The 16600-nt window shown below is 37.7% G+C and overlaps 1 protein-coding gene across 23 annotated transcripts in view; it reads left to right on the top strand.

Moving 5' to 3' along the window:
- Nucleotides 1-16600, top strand: part of ICA1L (islet cell autoantigen 1 like) — a 68707-nt gene that overhangs the window by 39175 nt on the left and 12932 nt on the right. For 20 of the 23 annotated variants that reach the window (XM_055108989.1, XM_034954826.2, XM_034954828.2 and 17 more), the window contains one exon: nt 8874-8948. The exons of the other annotated variants lie outside the window; for them this stretch is intronic. In XM_055108989.1, the coding sequence (XP_054964964.1) occupies nt 8874-8948 (75 nt within the window). The remainder of the gene's footprint in view (nt 1-8873; nt 8949-16600) is intronic. 23 annotated transcript variants of the gene reach the window in all.

Below are 16600 nucleotides of genomic sequence, written 5' to 3'. Positions count from 1 at the left end.
TTTTTAAGTCACAAAGGAAATATAACGAACATTGCCGTAGTCTCAACATCTATTCATGCTATTATTTTATCTTTTAAATTTTGCCATGTCAGTAGTTATCTCCCCTTTTAAATTTCAGATATTCATTTGTTCCTTCTCCCTTTTTTCTTGATCTTGCCAATGGTTTATTATTATTATTCTTTTAGCAAACCAACTTTTGGCTTTGTTAATCCTCTCTATTGAATATTTTTGGTTTTATAAATTTTAGTTCCTATATTTATTATTTTCTTCTCTTTACTTTGATGTTTTTCTTTCTGGTTTGTTGTTGTTGTTGTTGTTGTTGTCTTGCTTTGTTGCCAAGGTTGGTCTTGAACTCCTGGCCTCAAGTGATCTCCTGCCTCAGCCTGCTCAAGTGCTGGGATTACAGATGTGAGCCACCATGCCCAGCCATCTTTCTTTCTTTCTTTCTTTAAGGCTATATTCCCTCAAATTTTTAATTTTCCTATATCTTACAAGTTTTCTTTTAAAACAGCTTTATCAAGATATACTTTATGTATTATGAAACTCACTCATTTCAAGTGTATAAGCCAGTGATTTTTAATTTATTACTGAGTGGCACTACCATTTCCATTAATCAATTTTAGAACATTTTCATCCCCTCAGTAAGCTCTCTTATGCCCATTTGCAATAATCCCTGTTCCCACCCCTAGCTAACCACTACTGTACTTTTTGTCTGTATGAATTTGTATTTTCTGGACATTTGTAAGTAGAATCATCTAATATGTGGTCTTCTCATGTCTAGCTTCTTTCACTTCATTTAATGCTTCTGAGGTTCATCCATGATGGGGCTTGTATCAGGATTTCCTTCCTTTTTATTAATGAATCCATTGTATGAAGGTCCATACATTTTGATATATAGTATTTTCATTATCATTCAATTTCAGTTATTTAAAAATTTTCATTCCATCTTCCATGACTCATGACCATGAGTGATTTGGAAGTGTGTTTCTGAAATTGCCAAATTATGGAAATAGAAAAATTCATCTTTTTGTTATTGATTTTAACCAAGTTGCATCACGGTCAGAGAATGTGTTCTTATAACACTAATTATTTGAATTATTGGAACTTTTTCTTTATGGAATAACAAAGTAGCCAAGTTTTGTAAATGTTTCATGTTGCTTGAGAAGAATGTATACTCAAACTGTTGAATGCAGGAGCCGGTTATATCTGTTAAATCAAGCTTGTTATTTGTGTTGCTCTACGTCTTCTATATCTTTACTAATTTTTGTTTACTTGTTGGGAAATGTGTTTTAAAATCTTCCACTGTTAAATTGGATTTTCAACTTTGTCCTGTAGTCTTTTACTTGATGTATTTTGAGGATCTGGGGGTAGGGGGTGTTAGAAATGTTTTCTTAGTAAGACAATTTTTACTTTTTGTAGAAAGGGTGCTCATCGCAGATGGAACAATGGTGAGAGCACACCTGAACAAAGGGAGGAAGTAATTTTTATCCCTTACACAGCTTGTCCCTGCTACTGTGTCCTGTCTCCATTGGCTGGAGCCAGACCTCACAATCTAAACTGAACCCGATTGGCTAACGGTTTAAAATTTTTCTAAATAGGTAAAGGCAAGGGAGAATATAGGAAAAGAGGAAGTTGCTTATGCCAAATAGGGGAGGGGTCTTAGGCTGCGAGCTGGAATGTGCCTGTAAGCATGTCCAGCACAAATATCTTGGGTGAGGTGCAAGGATATAGAATGTACTACGTGCCTGTGAGCATGTCTAACAGTTACATTAGGGCTTAACAAAGAGTTATTAGCACAAAACAAGGAGGCTTGAAGGAAGTTAGTCTTTAAAAGAAACTATTATTTTTAACACTTATGATTTATTTTTTTAATGAGAAGGAAAATTTGAAGAAGAAACTTTTTACTTTCTACAGGGGTATATACAAGTTTAGAATTTTTATATCTTTTTGGTGAATTAATTTTTTATTGTTATATAGTGACCCTTTCTGGCTTTAATAATACTTTTTGGGGCCAGGCGTGGTGGCGCATGCCTGTAATCCCGGCACTTTGGGAGGCTCAGGCAGGCGGATAGCCTGAGCCCAGGAGTTCGAGACCAGCTTGGGCAACATGGTGAAACCCCATCTCTACAAAAAATTAGGCAGGTGTGGTGGCGTGCACCTGTGGTCCCAGCTACTCCAGAAACTGAGGAGGAACGATCAGTTAAGTGTGGGTAGGTAGAGGCTGCAGTGAGCCAAGATTGCTCCACTGCACTCCAGCATGGTCGACAGAGGGACAACCTGTCTCAATAATAATAGTGATTTTTGGCTTAAAGTCTTCTTTATATTAGTAGAGCATAACTAGCTTTCTTTTATTAAATAATGTTTTCTTAGTAACCCTTTTCCATCCTTTTCCTTTCAATCTTCCCATGTCCTCTTCTTTTTTTTTTTTTTTTGAGATCGAGTCTTGCTCTGTCGCCCAGGCTGGAGTGCAGTGGTGCAAACTCAGCTCACTACGACCTCTGCCTCCTGGGTTCAAGCGATTCTCCTGCTTCGGCCTCCTGAGTAGCTGGGATTACAGGCACCCACCACCACACCCAGCTAATTTTTTAGTAGTGATGGGGTTTGGCCATGTTGGCCAGGCTGGTCTCAAACTCCTGACCTCAGGTGATCTGCCTGCTTTGGACTCCCAGAGTGCTGGGACTACAGGTGTGAGCCACCATGCCTAGCCCTCACCATGTCCTTATAACTGAGATACATCTCATAAACAAGGTTTAGTTGGATTTTTTTTTAAAGCCCAGTATGTCAACTTCTCATTCTTTTAACTGGCGAGTTTAGCCCATTTGTTTATTGTCACTATATTTGGACCTGTATTTTCTGTTTTCCATTTGTTTTGTCCTTCCAATTCCATTATTTTGTCTCCTGTTTTGGTTCATTTTGAACTATTTGAGGTTTTTTTTCATTTGTTTTAAAAGTTTTCTTCATCCTCCCCAACCCCTGCCATTTACTGATTTGAAAGTTATACATTTTATTTCCATTTCTGATTTTTCTAATTTTCTACAAATTAGAACATCATTCTTGTTTTATTAAAAAAATTGAGATTTACCAATATTTTTCCTGTCTTACTATTTCTTTCTATATTTCAGATCTTCATTGTGAGTTCATTTTCCTTTCTCCTTGACTACCTCCTTTAGTTTAGATACTTTTTTTTTCTTTTTTTGAGACAGAGTCTTGCTCTAATTCAATTTCTGTATCTGGCCGTTTTTAGGATATGCTCTTTGTTTTTGGTATTCTGCTCTTTCAGTACAGTGTGTCTAAATGTGCAATTTTTATTTTTTAATTTTTGCTGGTATAAATTGTATTTCTTTTATTTGTGCCTTTTACTAGTTCTGGAAACTGCTCAACCATTATTTTTTTTAGTGTGATAAAATATGCATGACTCAACTATTATCTTTAAAAATAGTCTCTCTCCTCCATTTTCTCTATTTTCTGCTTCCAGAACTCTAATAAGCTTATGGTGAACCTTTTCATTAATTCCTCATATATTTTAACTTCTCTGTCATGTTTTCATCCCCCTTTCCCTCTACAGTACATTCTAGGTAAGTTCTTCAGATCTGTTTCTCACTAATTGTCTCCTCTTGCATCTAATCTACTGTTTAATGTATACACCGAGGATTCTTTCCCCAACAACTATACTTTTTATTTATAAAAGCTCTATTTGTTGTTTTATAAATTTGCCTAATTTTTATAGTCCCTTGTTCTTTCTCACTTTTTGACTCACATCCATATCCAAAAATACAAATATCTGAAGTCCTTGGGGGGTCTAAATCTATTATTTGTTGGTTTACCCCAGCATTCTTGTGGTAGCTTGTTTCTTTAGTGATTTGTGAATACCAGCCAATATTTGTTTGCTCTTAATCTGTGGGACTCCTAGAGGCCTAGATAATTTTTTGCAAAAGAAAATTCATACTGCTTCTTCCCAGAGTCAAGGAATACTCACAGCCTGGTGACCACTTTAACCCTCTTCCAGAGCCTTTATTTTAATGTAGAATTGTGGGCTCGGCTCAGTTTCCTTGTGTTTGCCAAGGGCCTTGTCTGGCCGTGTCAGCACAGGCATTGCCCACAGCACACCTGCCTTTCTTCTTCGCTTGCTGCTTCTCTTTCCTAGCTCTGGTTTCAGCTTACATTTTTGTTGTTGTTTACTTCTAACAAGTCCAGCAATGCATTAAACCTGTATTTTATGTAGAGAAGCCAGGAGAACAGAGAAAAAAGTGTATTTTATAGATTTAGCAAGGATGGGACAAATTTTCTGAAGAATGTAAACATCCCAGACTTTGAGAAATTTTACTTTAAGAACTCTACTGAGGAAGTAATTAGAAATGCCCTCAAACATTTATGCTCTGAGGTATTCACTCAAATGGTGTTTCATATAATGGAATAAAAAACTAAGCCTTTGAGCTAGACCTTTCTCACTCATCTGCCTATCTTAATCCCAATTTCATGCATCTGTAGCATTAAAATAAAATGAAACCAAACTACATGAATCCATACCAAAAGCACTGTAAGGTAAAGCAGATCATTACTGAAAATGTCTGGGGAAGAGAGAGGACTGAGGTTACCCTTCATCTTATCCAGCAGCATTTCCTTAAAGATCCTTTAACACATCTCTCCATTCCCCAAACTCTATTTCTATAGCCTGAAACCTTCCTTGCTGTGACTCTGCCTCTGCATCACCAATACCTGTTCCCTTCCCCACAACCAGGATTCTTCTTCTCACTTATTTCTCCAGCCACCTCTGGAATCTTTTCCATTTCTAGATTTTCTCCTCTATTTTTTTCCTATATTCAACTAAAATCTTTACTGATAAAGTCCATTTGAAAATTTTTAAATCTTCTGTACATTTCTAACATTTTTATATTATGTATCTGAACTTAAAATCTAATTCATCCTTTAGCTTCCTTATCTTAAGGTTAAATCAGCCTGATTTACTTAAATCTTCCTTTTTAAATGTATTTTCCTTTTAATTACTTTGGTTGTTTTTACCTTTTTTTACTTTTCCCATATTCTTTTATAGTATCCCAAACTAAGCATAGAATTTTAATAATAGTGTAATAGAGCTATTACTTTGTCCTTAGATGTATTACATCCTTTAAGCTCTCTATACAGCAACACTTTCCACCCTTGTATGTAGGAGAAATTTACATTTCATTTTTTAAAATGGCCCTCATAATAGTTGAAGATGTTAGAAAGTATAAAAATCATATACTTTTTTTGTCTCTATGTGTGTCTATACTGAGTAAACCAATGACATAGAGATGGAATCCAATGTATACAGACTGGAGTATTAGAAAACTGACTCTCAAAAACTGGCTCCCATTGTTGCAATAGGGCACAATTATTTTTGTCTTGATATATAGGCTCAAAACTTGGAAGTAATTTTTTAGTAGAGTTTTGCCTATGGAGGTTTTGGTTTGTATATTTGACTTTTTAAATGTTTAAAACATTTAAAAACACACAAGACAGCGCTGTTTTGATCACAAAAGAGTATGCTATCTTTTGCCATATGTATGACCTTTCTTTTCCTGTGAGATCATTACTACTCAAGCTCTAGTTTAAGTGAAAAATGTGGAGATGCTGCTTATTGCTATGGCCAGTTTTTAAAAGAATAAAGCAGCAGGCCAGGCGCGGTGGCTCACACTTGTAATCCCAGCACTTTGGGAGGCCAAGGCGGGCAGACCACGAAGTCAGGAGATGGAGACCATCCTGGCCAACATGGTGAAATCCCATCTCTACTAAAAATACAAAAAAAAACTTAGCTGACTGTGGCAGTGCGTACCTGTAATCCCTGCTACTCTGGAGGCTGAGGCAGGAGAATCGCTTAAACCTGGGAGGCGGAGAATGCAGTGAGCCGAGATCGTGCCACTGCACTCCAGCCTGGCGACAGAGTGACACTCCATCTAAAAAAAAAAAAAAAAGTATAAAGCAGCCTTTGAATTAAAAGTAGACCATATCCTTAATAGCCCCATGTAGAACAATGAACCTGGACCCCTATCTCTCACCATATACAAAATCAACTCAAAATGGATCAAGGACTTAAATATGAGAGGCAAAGCTATTAAAATATGAGGGAAAAGCCTAAGGAAAATGCTCCTGGATGTTTTTCTAGGCAAAGAATTTACAACTAGGACCTCAAAAGCACAGAGAACAAAACCAAAAATAGATAAAAGGGACTTAATTAAACTAAAAAGCTTCTGCACAGCAAAATAAATTATCAACAGTGTAGCTACAATCTCTTCAATGGGATAAAATATTTGCAAACTGTTCTTCCAGCAAGGGACTAATATCCAGAATATACGAGGAACTCAAATAATTCAACAAGAAAAATAAACATTAAAAAGTGGGCAAAGGACATGAATAGTAGACATTTCTCAAAAGAAGACATACCAATGGTCAATAGGTATATGAAACAGTGCTAAACATCACTAATCATCAGGGAAATGCAAATCAAATCCACAGTGAGATATCAGCTTACCCTAGTCAGAAAGGCTATTATTAAAAAGACAAACAATAACAGATGCTGGTGAGGATGCAGAGAAAAGAGAACTGTTATACACTGTTGGTGGGAATGTAAACTAGTATAGCCACTATGAAAAACAGTATAGAGATTGCTCATAAAATTAAAAATATAATTATTTGATCCAGTAATCCACTAGTGGTTATCTATCCAAAGAAAAATAAATTAATATATCAAAATGATACCTGCACTTGCACGATTATTGCATTAGTATTCATAATAGCAAGGATATAGAATCAACCCTAAGTGTCCATCAATGGATGAATGGATAAAGAAAAAGTAGTATATATACACAATGGAATACCATTCAGCCATAAAAAGAATGAAATCCTATTATTTGCAGCAACATGGATAGAACTGGAGGTCATTATCTTAAGTGAAATAAGCCAGGCACAAAAAGACAAATATCATACATTCTCACTTATATGTGGGAGCTAAAAATTTTGATCACATTCAGGTAGAGAGTAGAAAAATAGATAAAAGACTGGAAAGGGTGAGTGGTGGGGGCAGTGAGGAGGATTAAGAGGTAAGTTAAAGGATACAAACAAACAGTGAAATAGAAGGAATGTATCAAAGTTTGATAGCAGAGTACGGTTATTATACTTAACAAAAATATATTGTACTCAGATGACAAACACACTAAATACCCTGACTTGACCACTACTCATTATATACACATAGCGAAATTTCACATGTGCCCCACAAATATGTACAAATTGTTAACAGTAAACCATATCCTTGTCCAGGTATGGTGGCTCACACCTGTTATCCTGGCACTTTGGGAAGCCAAGGTGGGAGGATTGCTTGAGCCCAGAAGTTCAAAACTTGCCTGGGTAACATAGTGAGACCCTGTTTCTACAAAAAATTTTAAAAAATTATTCAGGTATGGTGACACACACCTATAGTCCCAGCTACTTGGGATGAGTCCCAGCTACTGAGGTGGGAAGATCTCTTGAGCCTGGGAGTTGGAGGCTGTAGTGAACTCTGATCACGCCATTGCACTCCATCCTGGGTAACAGAGCATGACCCTTTCTCAAAAAAAAAGTAGAGCATATCCTTAATCACAATAGCCAAGATATGGAATCATTGTAAGTGTTCACAACAGATGAACAGATAAATAAAATTATGGTATGTGTACACAATGGAATACTATTCAGCCTTCAAAAAGAAGGAAATCCTGTCATTTGTGACTAAATGAATGAACCCAGAGGACATTACGCAAAGTGAAATAAGCCACAGAAAGACAAATACCACATGATCTCACTTACATGTGGAATCTAAAAAGTTGAACTCATAGAAGTAGAGAGTAGAGTGGTAGGTAGTTGTGGGGAGGGAACTGGGGGGATGGCCAAAGGATACAAAATTTCAACTAGACCGGGAGGAGTAAGTTCAAAAGATCTATTGTAAAACGTGGTGACTGTATTTAATAACAATATATTCTTGAAAATTGTTAAGAGAGGCTGGGCATGGTGGATCATACCTGTAATCCCAGCAGTTTGGGAGGCCGAGGCAGGAGGATCACTTGAGGTCAGGAGTTCAAGATCAGCCTGGCCAACATGGCAAAACCCCATCTCTACTGAAAATATAAAAATTAGCCAGGTGTGGTGGCGCATGCCTGTAATCCCAGCTACTTGGGAGGCTGAGGCAGGAGAATCACTTGAACCCCAGAAGTGGAGATTCCAGTGAGCTGAGATTGTGCCACTGCACTCCAGCCTGGGCGACAGAGCAAGACTCTGTCTCAAAAACAACAACGACAACCAATTGTTAAGAGAGCAGTGTTCAATACAAATGTTAATTAGCTAAATTTAGCTATTTTGCAATGTATTACATATATCAAAACAACATGTTGTATGTGACAAATTATATACTTTTGTCAATTAAACAATAATAAAATTGTAGGCCATATTCATTCATTCTATGTAAAATGAACATCCACTGTGTCAGAGTGTCAAGGCATGGAGATCAGGCAGAACAAGTATAAAATGACCTAGAATGAGAACAGCTCCACCAAGGAAGGAACAGGCTTTGGAATGTGAAAACTTTTACATTTCAAGGGGACAGAGACTTAATAGAGTACCTGAATACCTCTGGTATTATGTTTCATTTATATACATATACACACACACACACACACACACATATATATACACACACAAATGTGATTTTTATATATAAGATTATTTAAATTTTTATGTTTCCCTTTTGTATGTTTTCGATTCTGATTTGGTCAACTGAACACTTGACCTAATGATAAAATATTACAGTAAATAAGCTTGCTGAATTTCTTCTTGTTCAACTTCTCTTTTATGTGCTTTTGATTTAGCAAACAAAGATCACGATGAAAAACATTCTCAAATGAGAGAATTTGGAGCACCTCAGTTTTTTAACTCTGAAAATGGTAAGAATCATTTCACTCTACATATGAATCATTCTTTAAAATTCTTCAATTTTTATTTAACATTTATTTCCTTAACATTAGAAACTGTCTGGGTCTCTACATAAGAATGCAACTATGTGCCTCTACTTTGTGGCACATCACAATGGAAATTAAATAATTATTTGTTTTATATGTTTGGGTCCTATCAGAACGTATCCGTATAACCAGGACAGCTAGGGCTGTGTCTGCTTTTCTGTCTCATGTATCTCAACCACCAGCAGTACAAGCCTCAGGAAATATTTGTTGAATGAATGAATACAATTGTTTGTATATCTAGTGTCATTAGATACTAGCAAAATAGTAAATGTCATTCAACATTAAATAAATTAAAATCACTATTTAAGAAACAAAAGTATGCCCCCAACGTTCTGGTTTCCTTATCTGTAAAATGAGGATCAAGACTAAATCAACTTTAAGGTACTTCCTAAGCATTAAATAACTACCTTGAATATCTTTCTCAAGCAATTAGGTTGTAAACATTTTCTCCTAGTTTGTCATTTGTCTTGTGACTTTGTTTCTTTAAATTTCTTTAAGTTAAAAAAAATTTTTTTAAGCTTTTAAATACAGTCCAATTGGTTAATCTTTTCTTTTATTGGATCTGGACTTTAGTCATAGTCAGGAAGTTTTTCCTAAACCCAGATTATAGAAGAATTCTCTTATGCTTTCTTCTGGTATTTATGTAGTATTATTTTTTACATTTAGGTCTTGAATTCATTTGAAGTTAATTTATGTGTAGAGTGTTAGCAATGGATCAAACGTTACCTTTTTTTTTTCCCCCAAAGGCTATCCTTTATATAATTTTTTTTTTTTTTAACAGTCTCGCTCTGTCATCCAGGCTGAAGAGCAGTGGCACGATCTTGGCTCACTGCAACCTTTGCCCCCTGGGTTCAAGCAATTCTTGTGCCTAAGCCTCCCAAATAGCCGGGATTACAGGCGTGCGCCACCATGCCCAGCTAATTTTTTGTATTTTTAGTAGAGATGGGGTTTCATCATGTGGCCAGGCTGGTCTCGAATTCCTGGCCTCAAGTGATCTGCCCACCTCAGCCTCCCAAAGTGCTAGGATTACAGACGTAAGCCACCGCGCCCAGCCCTTTATATAATTTTTTAAAATGCCATCTTTGTCCTAGTATTGAGATAACATCTTGTCATATACTATATTTCTTTTTCTACTTGGGTGTATTTCTAGACTTTGTTTATATTTCAAATGGTGTGTGCATGCACCAGTGCCACATAGTTGTTTTTTTTCTTTTTTTTTTGAGATGGAGTTTCACCCTCATTGCCCAGGCTGGAGTGCAATGGTGCAATCTTGGCTCACTGCAACCTCTGCCTCCCAGGTTCAAGCGATTCTCCTGCCTCAGCCTCCCAAGTAGCTGGGATTACAGGCATGAGCCACCATGCCTGGCTAATTTTGTATTTTTAGTAGAAGCAAAGTTTCTCGATGTTGGTCAGGCTGGTCTTGAATTCCTGACCTCAGGTGATCTGCCTGCCTCTGGATTATAGGCGTGGGCCACCACTCCCGGCCCACATAGTTTTAATTATAGAAACTTTCTTGTAGTTTTAGGGCTGGGCGCGGTGGCTCACGCCTGTAATCCCAGCACTTTGGGAGGCCGAGGTGGGCAGATCACCTGAGGTCGGGAGTTCGAGATCAGCCTGGCTAACATGGTGAAACCCTGTCTCTACTAAATATACAAAATTAACTGGGCATGGTGGCGCATGCCTGTAGTCCCAGCTACTCGGGAGGCTGAGGCAGGAGAATCAAAAAAAAAAAAGAAAAGAAAACTTTCTTGTAGTTTTAGTATCTGGTAAGGCTAGAATCCCCCCTCCTTTTTTTTTTTATTATTTTCTTAGCTATTTTTGCATGTTTACTTTTTCAATTTGAATATAAAATTGTGGGGCTTTATTAAAAAGCTCGATACTTTATTGTAATCACATTAAATGTGAAAACTGACAGGTTGATCATGTTGAGACATCCTCATGAAAAACAAGGGCCATCCTTCCATTTGTTAAAGTTTACTTGTATATCTTTCAGACTTTTTTTTTCATACAGGTTTTGAACACTTCCCATTGTTTATTTCTATGTATTTTATCTTTCTGGTTGCTATTGTAAATGAGGTTTTCTTTTCCATTATATATTTTCATTGGTCATTTTGTATATATGAATGCTATTCACTTTTGCATGTTAGTTTTATATCCTGGTATATAGCTGAATTCTTTTATTATTTGAGTTATGTCATCTGAAAATAGAGATAATCTTGTTTTTTTCTTCTTACCAACTCATAGATTTCTCGTTTAATTACATTGGCTACTACCTTCAGAACAATGTTAACTAGTAGTGAACATTTCCTGACTTCAGTGGAAATGCCTATAATATTTCTGAACTAAGATGCTGGCTTTGGACACAGATAATTTCATGATGTTAAGGAAGCATCCATCCATACTTACTTTCTTAAGAATTTTTATTAGGAATGGTTGTTTTTTTTTTTTTTTTTTTTTTTTTTGAGATGGAGTCTCACTGTGTCGCGCAGGCAGGAGTACAGCGGTGAGATCTTGGCTCACTGCAACCTCTGCCTCCTGGGTTCAAGCGATTCTCATGCTTCAGCCTCCCAAGTAGCTGGGATTACAGGTGCATACCACCACACCTGGCTAATAGTTGTTGAATTTTGTTGGCAGCTTTTTCAGTATCTATGTCAGCAATTATTTGCTTTTTCTTCTTAAATATATTAATATGATGAACTATAATAATAGGTTTCCTGATATTATATCATGTTTGCATTCCAGTTGTAAGTCCAGCTTTGTCATTTTATACTACTCTGCTTGCTAATATTTTACTACTCTTTTTGCATTCTTTTTTTTTTTTTGAGCTGGAGTTTCACTCGTTGCCCCGGCTGGAGCACAATGGCACATTCTTGCCTCACTGCAACCTCTGCCTCCCAGGTTCAAGCAATTCTCCTGCCTCAGCCTCCCAAGTAGCTGGGATTACAGGTGCACGCCACCATGCCTGGCTAATTTTGTATTTTTAGTAGAGATGGGGTTTCACCATGTTGGTCAGGCTGGTCTCAAACTCCTGACCTCAGGTGCTCCACCAGCCTCGGCCTCCCAAAGTTCTGGGATTACAGGCATGAGCCACCACACCTGGCTCTTTTTGCATTCTTCCTTTTTTTTTTTTTTTTTTTTTTTTAGATGGAGTCTCTCTCTGTTACCCAGGCTGGAGTGCAGTGGTGTGATCTCTGCTCACTGGAACCTCCACCTCCCAGGTTCAAGCAGTTCTCCCTGGCTCAGCCTCCTGAGTAGCTGGGATTACATGCACCTGCCACCACACCTGGCTAATTTTTTTTTTTTTTTTTTTTTTAGTAGAGACGGGATATTGCCATGTTGGCCATGCTGGTCTTGAACTCCTGACCTCAGGTGATCCGCCCGCCTCAGCTTCCCAAAGTGCTGGGATTTGCTAAGTGTGAGCCACTGTGCCCGGCCTCTTATTCATTTCTTAACCTATGAAAACATCTAGGTCTAATGCTTTCTTGTACATGTGTGTTTTTTGTCTCTCTCTATAGAAATCAGTCTGTTTAAGCTTTTAATCTGTACTGGGATTGATTTTAGTAAATTACATTTTTCTAAGAAGTTATTCATTTTGTCTAGACTTTTAAATTTATTTGCAATAGAGTTGTACAGAATTTATTTTTATTTTTAACAGCTCTATTTAGGTATAATTTAAATACCATAAATTTCACCCATTCTAACAGTTCCTAATTTTTAGAAAATTTAGATTATGCAACCATTACCACAGTTGGATATTAGAATGTTTCCATTACCCCCCAAATTCTCTCATGCTTGTTTTAAATTAATCTCTGATTCACTCCAAGCTGTAGGTAATTAGTAATCTGTTTTTGTCTCTATAAATTTGCCTTTTCTGGACATTCCATATAAATGAAGCCATACAAAAGGTAGTCCTTTATTTCTGGCATCTTCCACTTAATGGTTTTTAGAGTCATCCATGTTGTTGTATATATCAGTAGTTTATTATTATTATTTTTTAATTTTTTGAGACCGAGTCTCACTCTGTCGCCCAGGCTGGAGTGCAGTGGCGCGATCTTGGCCCACTGCAACCTGCCTTCTGGGTTCAAGTGATTCTCCTGCCTCAGCCTCCCCAGTAGCTGGGACTACAGGTGTGTGTCACCATGCCCGGCTAATTTGTTCTATATTTTTAGTAGAGATGGGGTTTCACTGTGTTAGCCAGGATGGTCTCGATCTCCTGACCTTGTGATCTGCCCGCCTCAGCCTCACAAAGTGCTGGAATTACAGGTGTGAGCCACTGCACCTGGCCAGTTTATTACTTTTTATTAAGCAATAGTATTCCATTGTATGGATATACCATCTTATGTTTACTTATTTACCAGTTGATGGACATTTGGGTTGTTTATAATTTTTGGCTATTATACTACTACTACTACTGAACATTCATGTACTTCTCTTTGTGCAAGCATACATTGTCATTTTCCTTGGTTAGATTCCCAGGAGTGAAATTGCTAGGTTGTATGGTGAATTTAACTTCTTAAGGAACTGCCAAACTTTTTTCAAAATAATTGCACCATTTTATTTCCACCAGCAAAGTGTGAGGGTTCTAGTTTCTCCACATCTTTGCCAACATTTGGTATTGTCTATATTTTATTTTATTTTTTGAGATGGAGTCTCGCTCTGTCACCCAGGCTAGAGTGCAGTGGCATGATCTCAGCTCACTGCCATCTCCACTTCCTGGGTTCAAGTGGTTCTCCTGCCTCAGCCTCCTGAGTAGCTGGGATTAGAGGCATGTGCCACTACACCCAGCTAATTTTTGTATTTTTAGTAGAGATGGAGTTTCACTATGTTGGCCAGGCTGGTCTCAAACTCCTGGCCTCAAGTGATCCACCTGCCTCAGCCTTCCAAAGTGCTGGGATTACAGACATGAGCCACCATGCCTGGTATATTTTAAGTAACAGTTATTCTAGTGCTTTTGTTTTTTTGAGACAAGAGTTTTGCTCTTGTTGCCCAGGCTTGAGTGCAATGGTGCAATCTCAGCTCACTGCAACCTCCACCTCCCAGGTTCAAGTGATTCTCCAACCTTGCCTCCTGAGTAGCTGGGATTACAGGCATGCGCCACCACGCCTGGCTAATTTTGTATTTTTAGTAGAGACAGGGTCTTGCCATGTTGGCCAGGCTGGTCTCAAACTCCTGACCTAAGGAGATCCACCTGCCTCAGCCTCCCAAAGTGTTGGGATTACAGGTGTGAGCCACAGTGCCTGGCTATTCTAGTGCTTTTAATTTGTAGCTTTGATTTGCATTTCTCCAGTGACTGATGGTGTTGAGACTCTTTTCATGTGCTATTGTCCATTCGTGTATCTTCCTTACTGACAAATCTATTCAACTCTATTGACCATTATTTAACTGGGTTGCTTATCTTATTAAGTTGTAAGAGTTTATATATTTTTTATAAAGCCCTTTATCAGATATATGACTTGTAAATATTTTGTCCCAGTCTTTTTATTTTCTCGATTTTGCCTTTGGAAGCACAAAATTCTTTGTAAGTCCAAGTTATCATTTTTGCTTCTTCCAGCTGATTGCTCTATTGATTTCAACAGTCCCTGGAGCATAAATTGTTCCACACAATAAACCAATCAAATCTGGACTCATTTAAAGAAACAGTTCTTAAGGCCACTGAAATTTGTGGTGACCCCAGCTGGCTTTTTCCCTGGTTCCTTCAGGCAAAGCAGCTGGCCTACAGTTTAGCCTACATGTTGAGACTCATACACTATAAGTCTTCTCCAGTTGCCTTTTACTAAAACCTCCACTGTTTTGAGAGCATCCTTAGGGTTGAATTTCTCTACACTCTGTTACAAATGAAGTCAGTGACTTTGGAAAGGGATTAGGAACCATCAGTTTTATGGTCGGCTTCTCCCTCACTCCCTGCAAGGAAAATCTCTCAATCAGAGCTTGAGCTGGGAGTGGGGACAATGGCATACTTCTTTCTGAGTGTCATTCTTGCTCTAGGAGCTGAGGAGAGTGACGGTAGCCTTAGGTCTTCTTGGCTTGCCTCTTTCTTCATGAAACCACCACTTTACTAGCAGGGTCAAGTGATCAGGGGCCCTATATTCTTAGCACACTACACCAAACTCAGACTTCCCAACCCATGAGGGATCTGGGGAGGAGATGGGAGCCTCTATTATCTATTGACTGCACTCACCTAGGACTTAGCCTCAGCAACAGGTAACTGGGGACGGGATGTGAAATGCTGGCATCTTACTCCTCCTGGGAAGCTAGCCCTTGACTGACAGCTGGAGAGAGAAGGAGCCCTGTGTTCTGGCTGCACCAGACTGGAGTGGAATCTCCATCTTGCTAAGTTGGAAAGCGGGAAGATGGGACTGGTTCTCAGTTCAAATACCACAAACTCTTGCTGTTTTTCCTAAATTATAGTAGATTTTCTTAAGTAAATATTTCTTCATTTGCTGCATATCCTTGGGACCATTTCCAGAGATTTTAAATGCTTATTTATTTTGAAAAATAACTTTCACCAATTATGCTGGGGTGCAGGTCCGTGATGCCTCTCCCTTTCATTTTTATTGATAAAAATGTTTAAGGGATGGGATTTTTCCTTTGTTCATGCCATTTAAGTATTATTTTGTCAAAAGGTAAAATTACAACAAATTTAAAGACCTCAATTGGCTTTTATTTGCAATTCTAGAATCAGGCAACACCCCATTCTGTAACATGGAATGAGTGTTCTGAGGAGGTTGGTTTTATAGACAGAAAAGGACCAGGGAAAGCAGAAACAGAAAACAAAAAGTGGATTGATCATTGCAGTTACTTTTCTTGTAAGGGTTAAAGCAGAGGGGACTTCCTTATCATGCCAGCTAGGACTGGCCTGCTTGGGGACTTGGCTATGATGTCTCTCTCCTGATTTCTTGAAAGGCCAGATAACTTAGTTTGGTTTGGTGATATGGAACTTTAGCATGAGTGACTCCATTTTGGTTTGGTCTGTTGGGTCTAGTACAAGAGCTCAGTCCAAACCAATGGTCTTCTATACATTTTACTTAACACCATGGATTATGATATAAAATATTTTCTTCATCATTATTTTTCCGAAAGTCCATTCCCTTTTCAACGTTGTTTGGTAGAAGGTTTTAAGATTTACAGGTGTAACAACCTTTTTGTTTTTATAGGTTCATTTTAGAATTGTCTTTTTATTGCATTATGATCAGAGCATGTTGTTTGTAATGTTCCTACTTTAAGAACACAATTTTTGTGTGTGTGTGCCTTAGTATCATCAACTTTTGTACATTTTCAATGTGTGGTTAAGAAGAATGTTTCTATTACCAGGGTTTGTGTTATCCAAAATAACTACATTATTGATTATGCTCTTTTGATCTTTTTTATCTGTTGTCCTCTTGGCCTGTTTTTTAGTCAGAGTGGTATATTAAAGTCTCGTATTATTAATTTGTTTCTATGTCTTTTGCATCTCCTTTGGTTTCTGACTTAGGTGGTAGCTTAATTATTTCATATATAGCATTCATAATGGTTATATCTTCATTGTTAAATGTGGCCATTTTGACCTAAATCCTGCCTAATTAGAAATAACTTTCACA

Source organism: Pan paniscus, chromosome 13 (genome assembly GCF_029289425.2).
Source record: "Pan paniscus chromosome 13, NHGRI_mPanPan1-v2.0_pri, whole genome shotgun sequence".
Taxonomy (NCBI): domain Eukaryota; kingdom Metazoa; phylum Chordata; class Mammalia; order Primates; family Hominidae; genus Pan; species Pan paniscus.
This window is presented reverse-complemented; position numbering and strand designations above follow the sequence as displayed.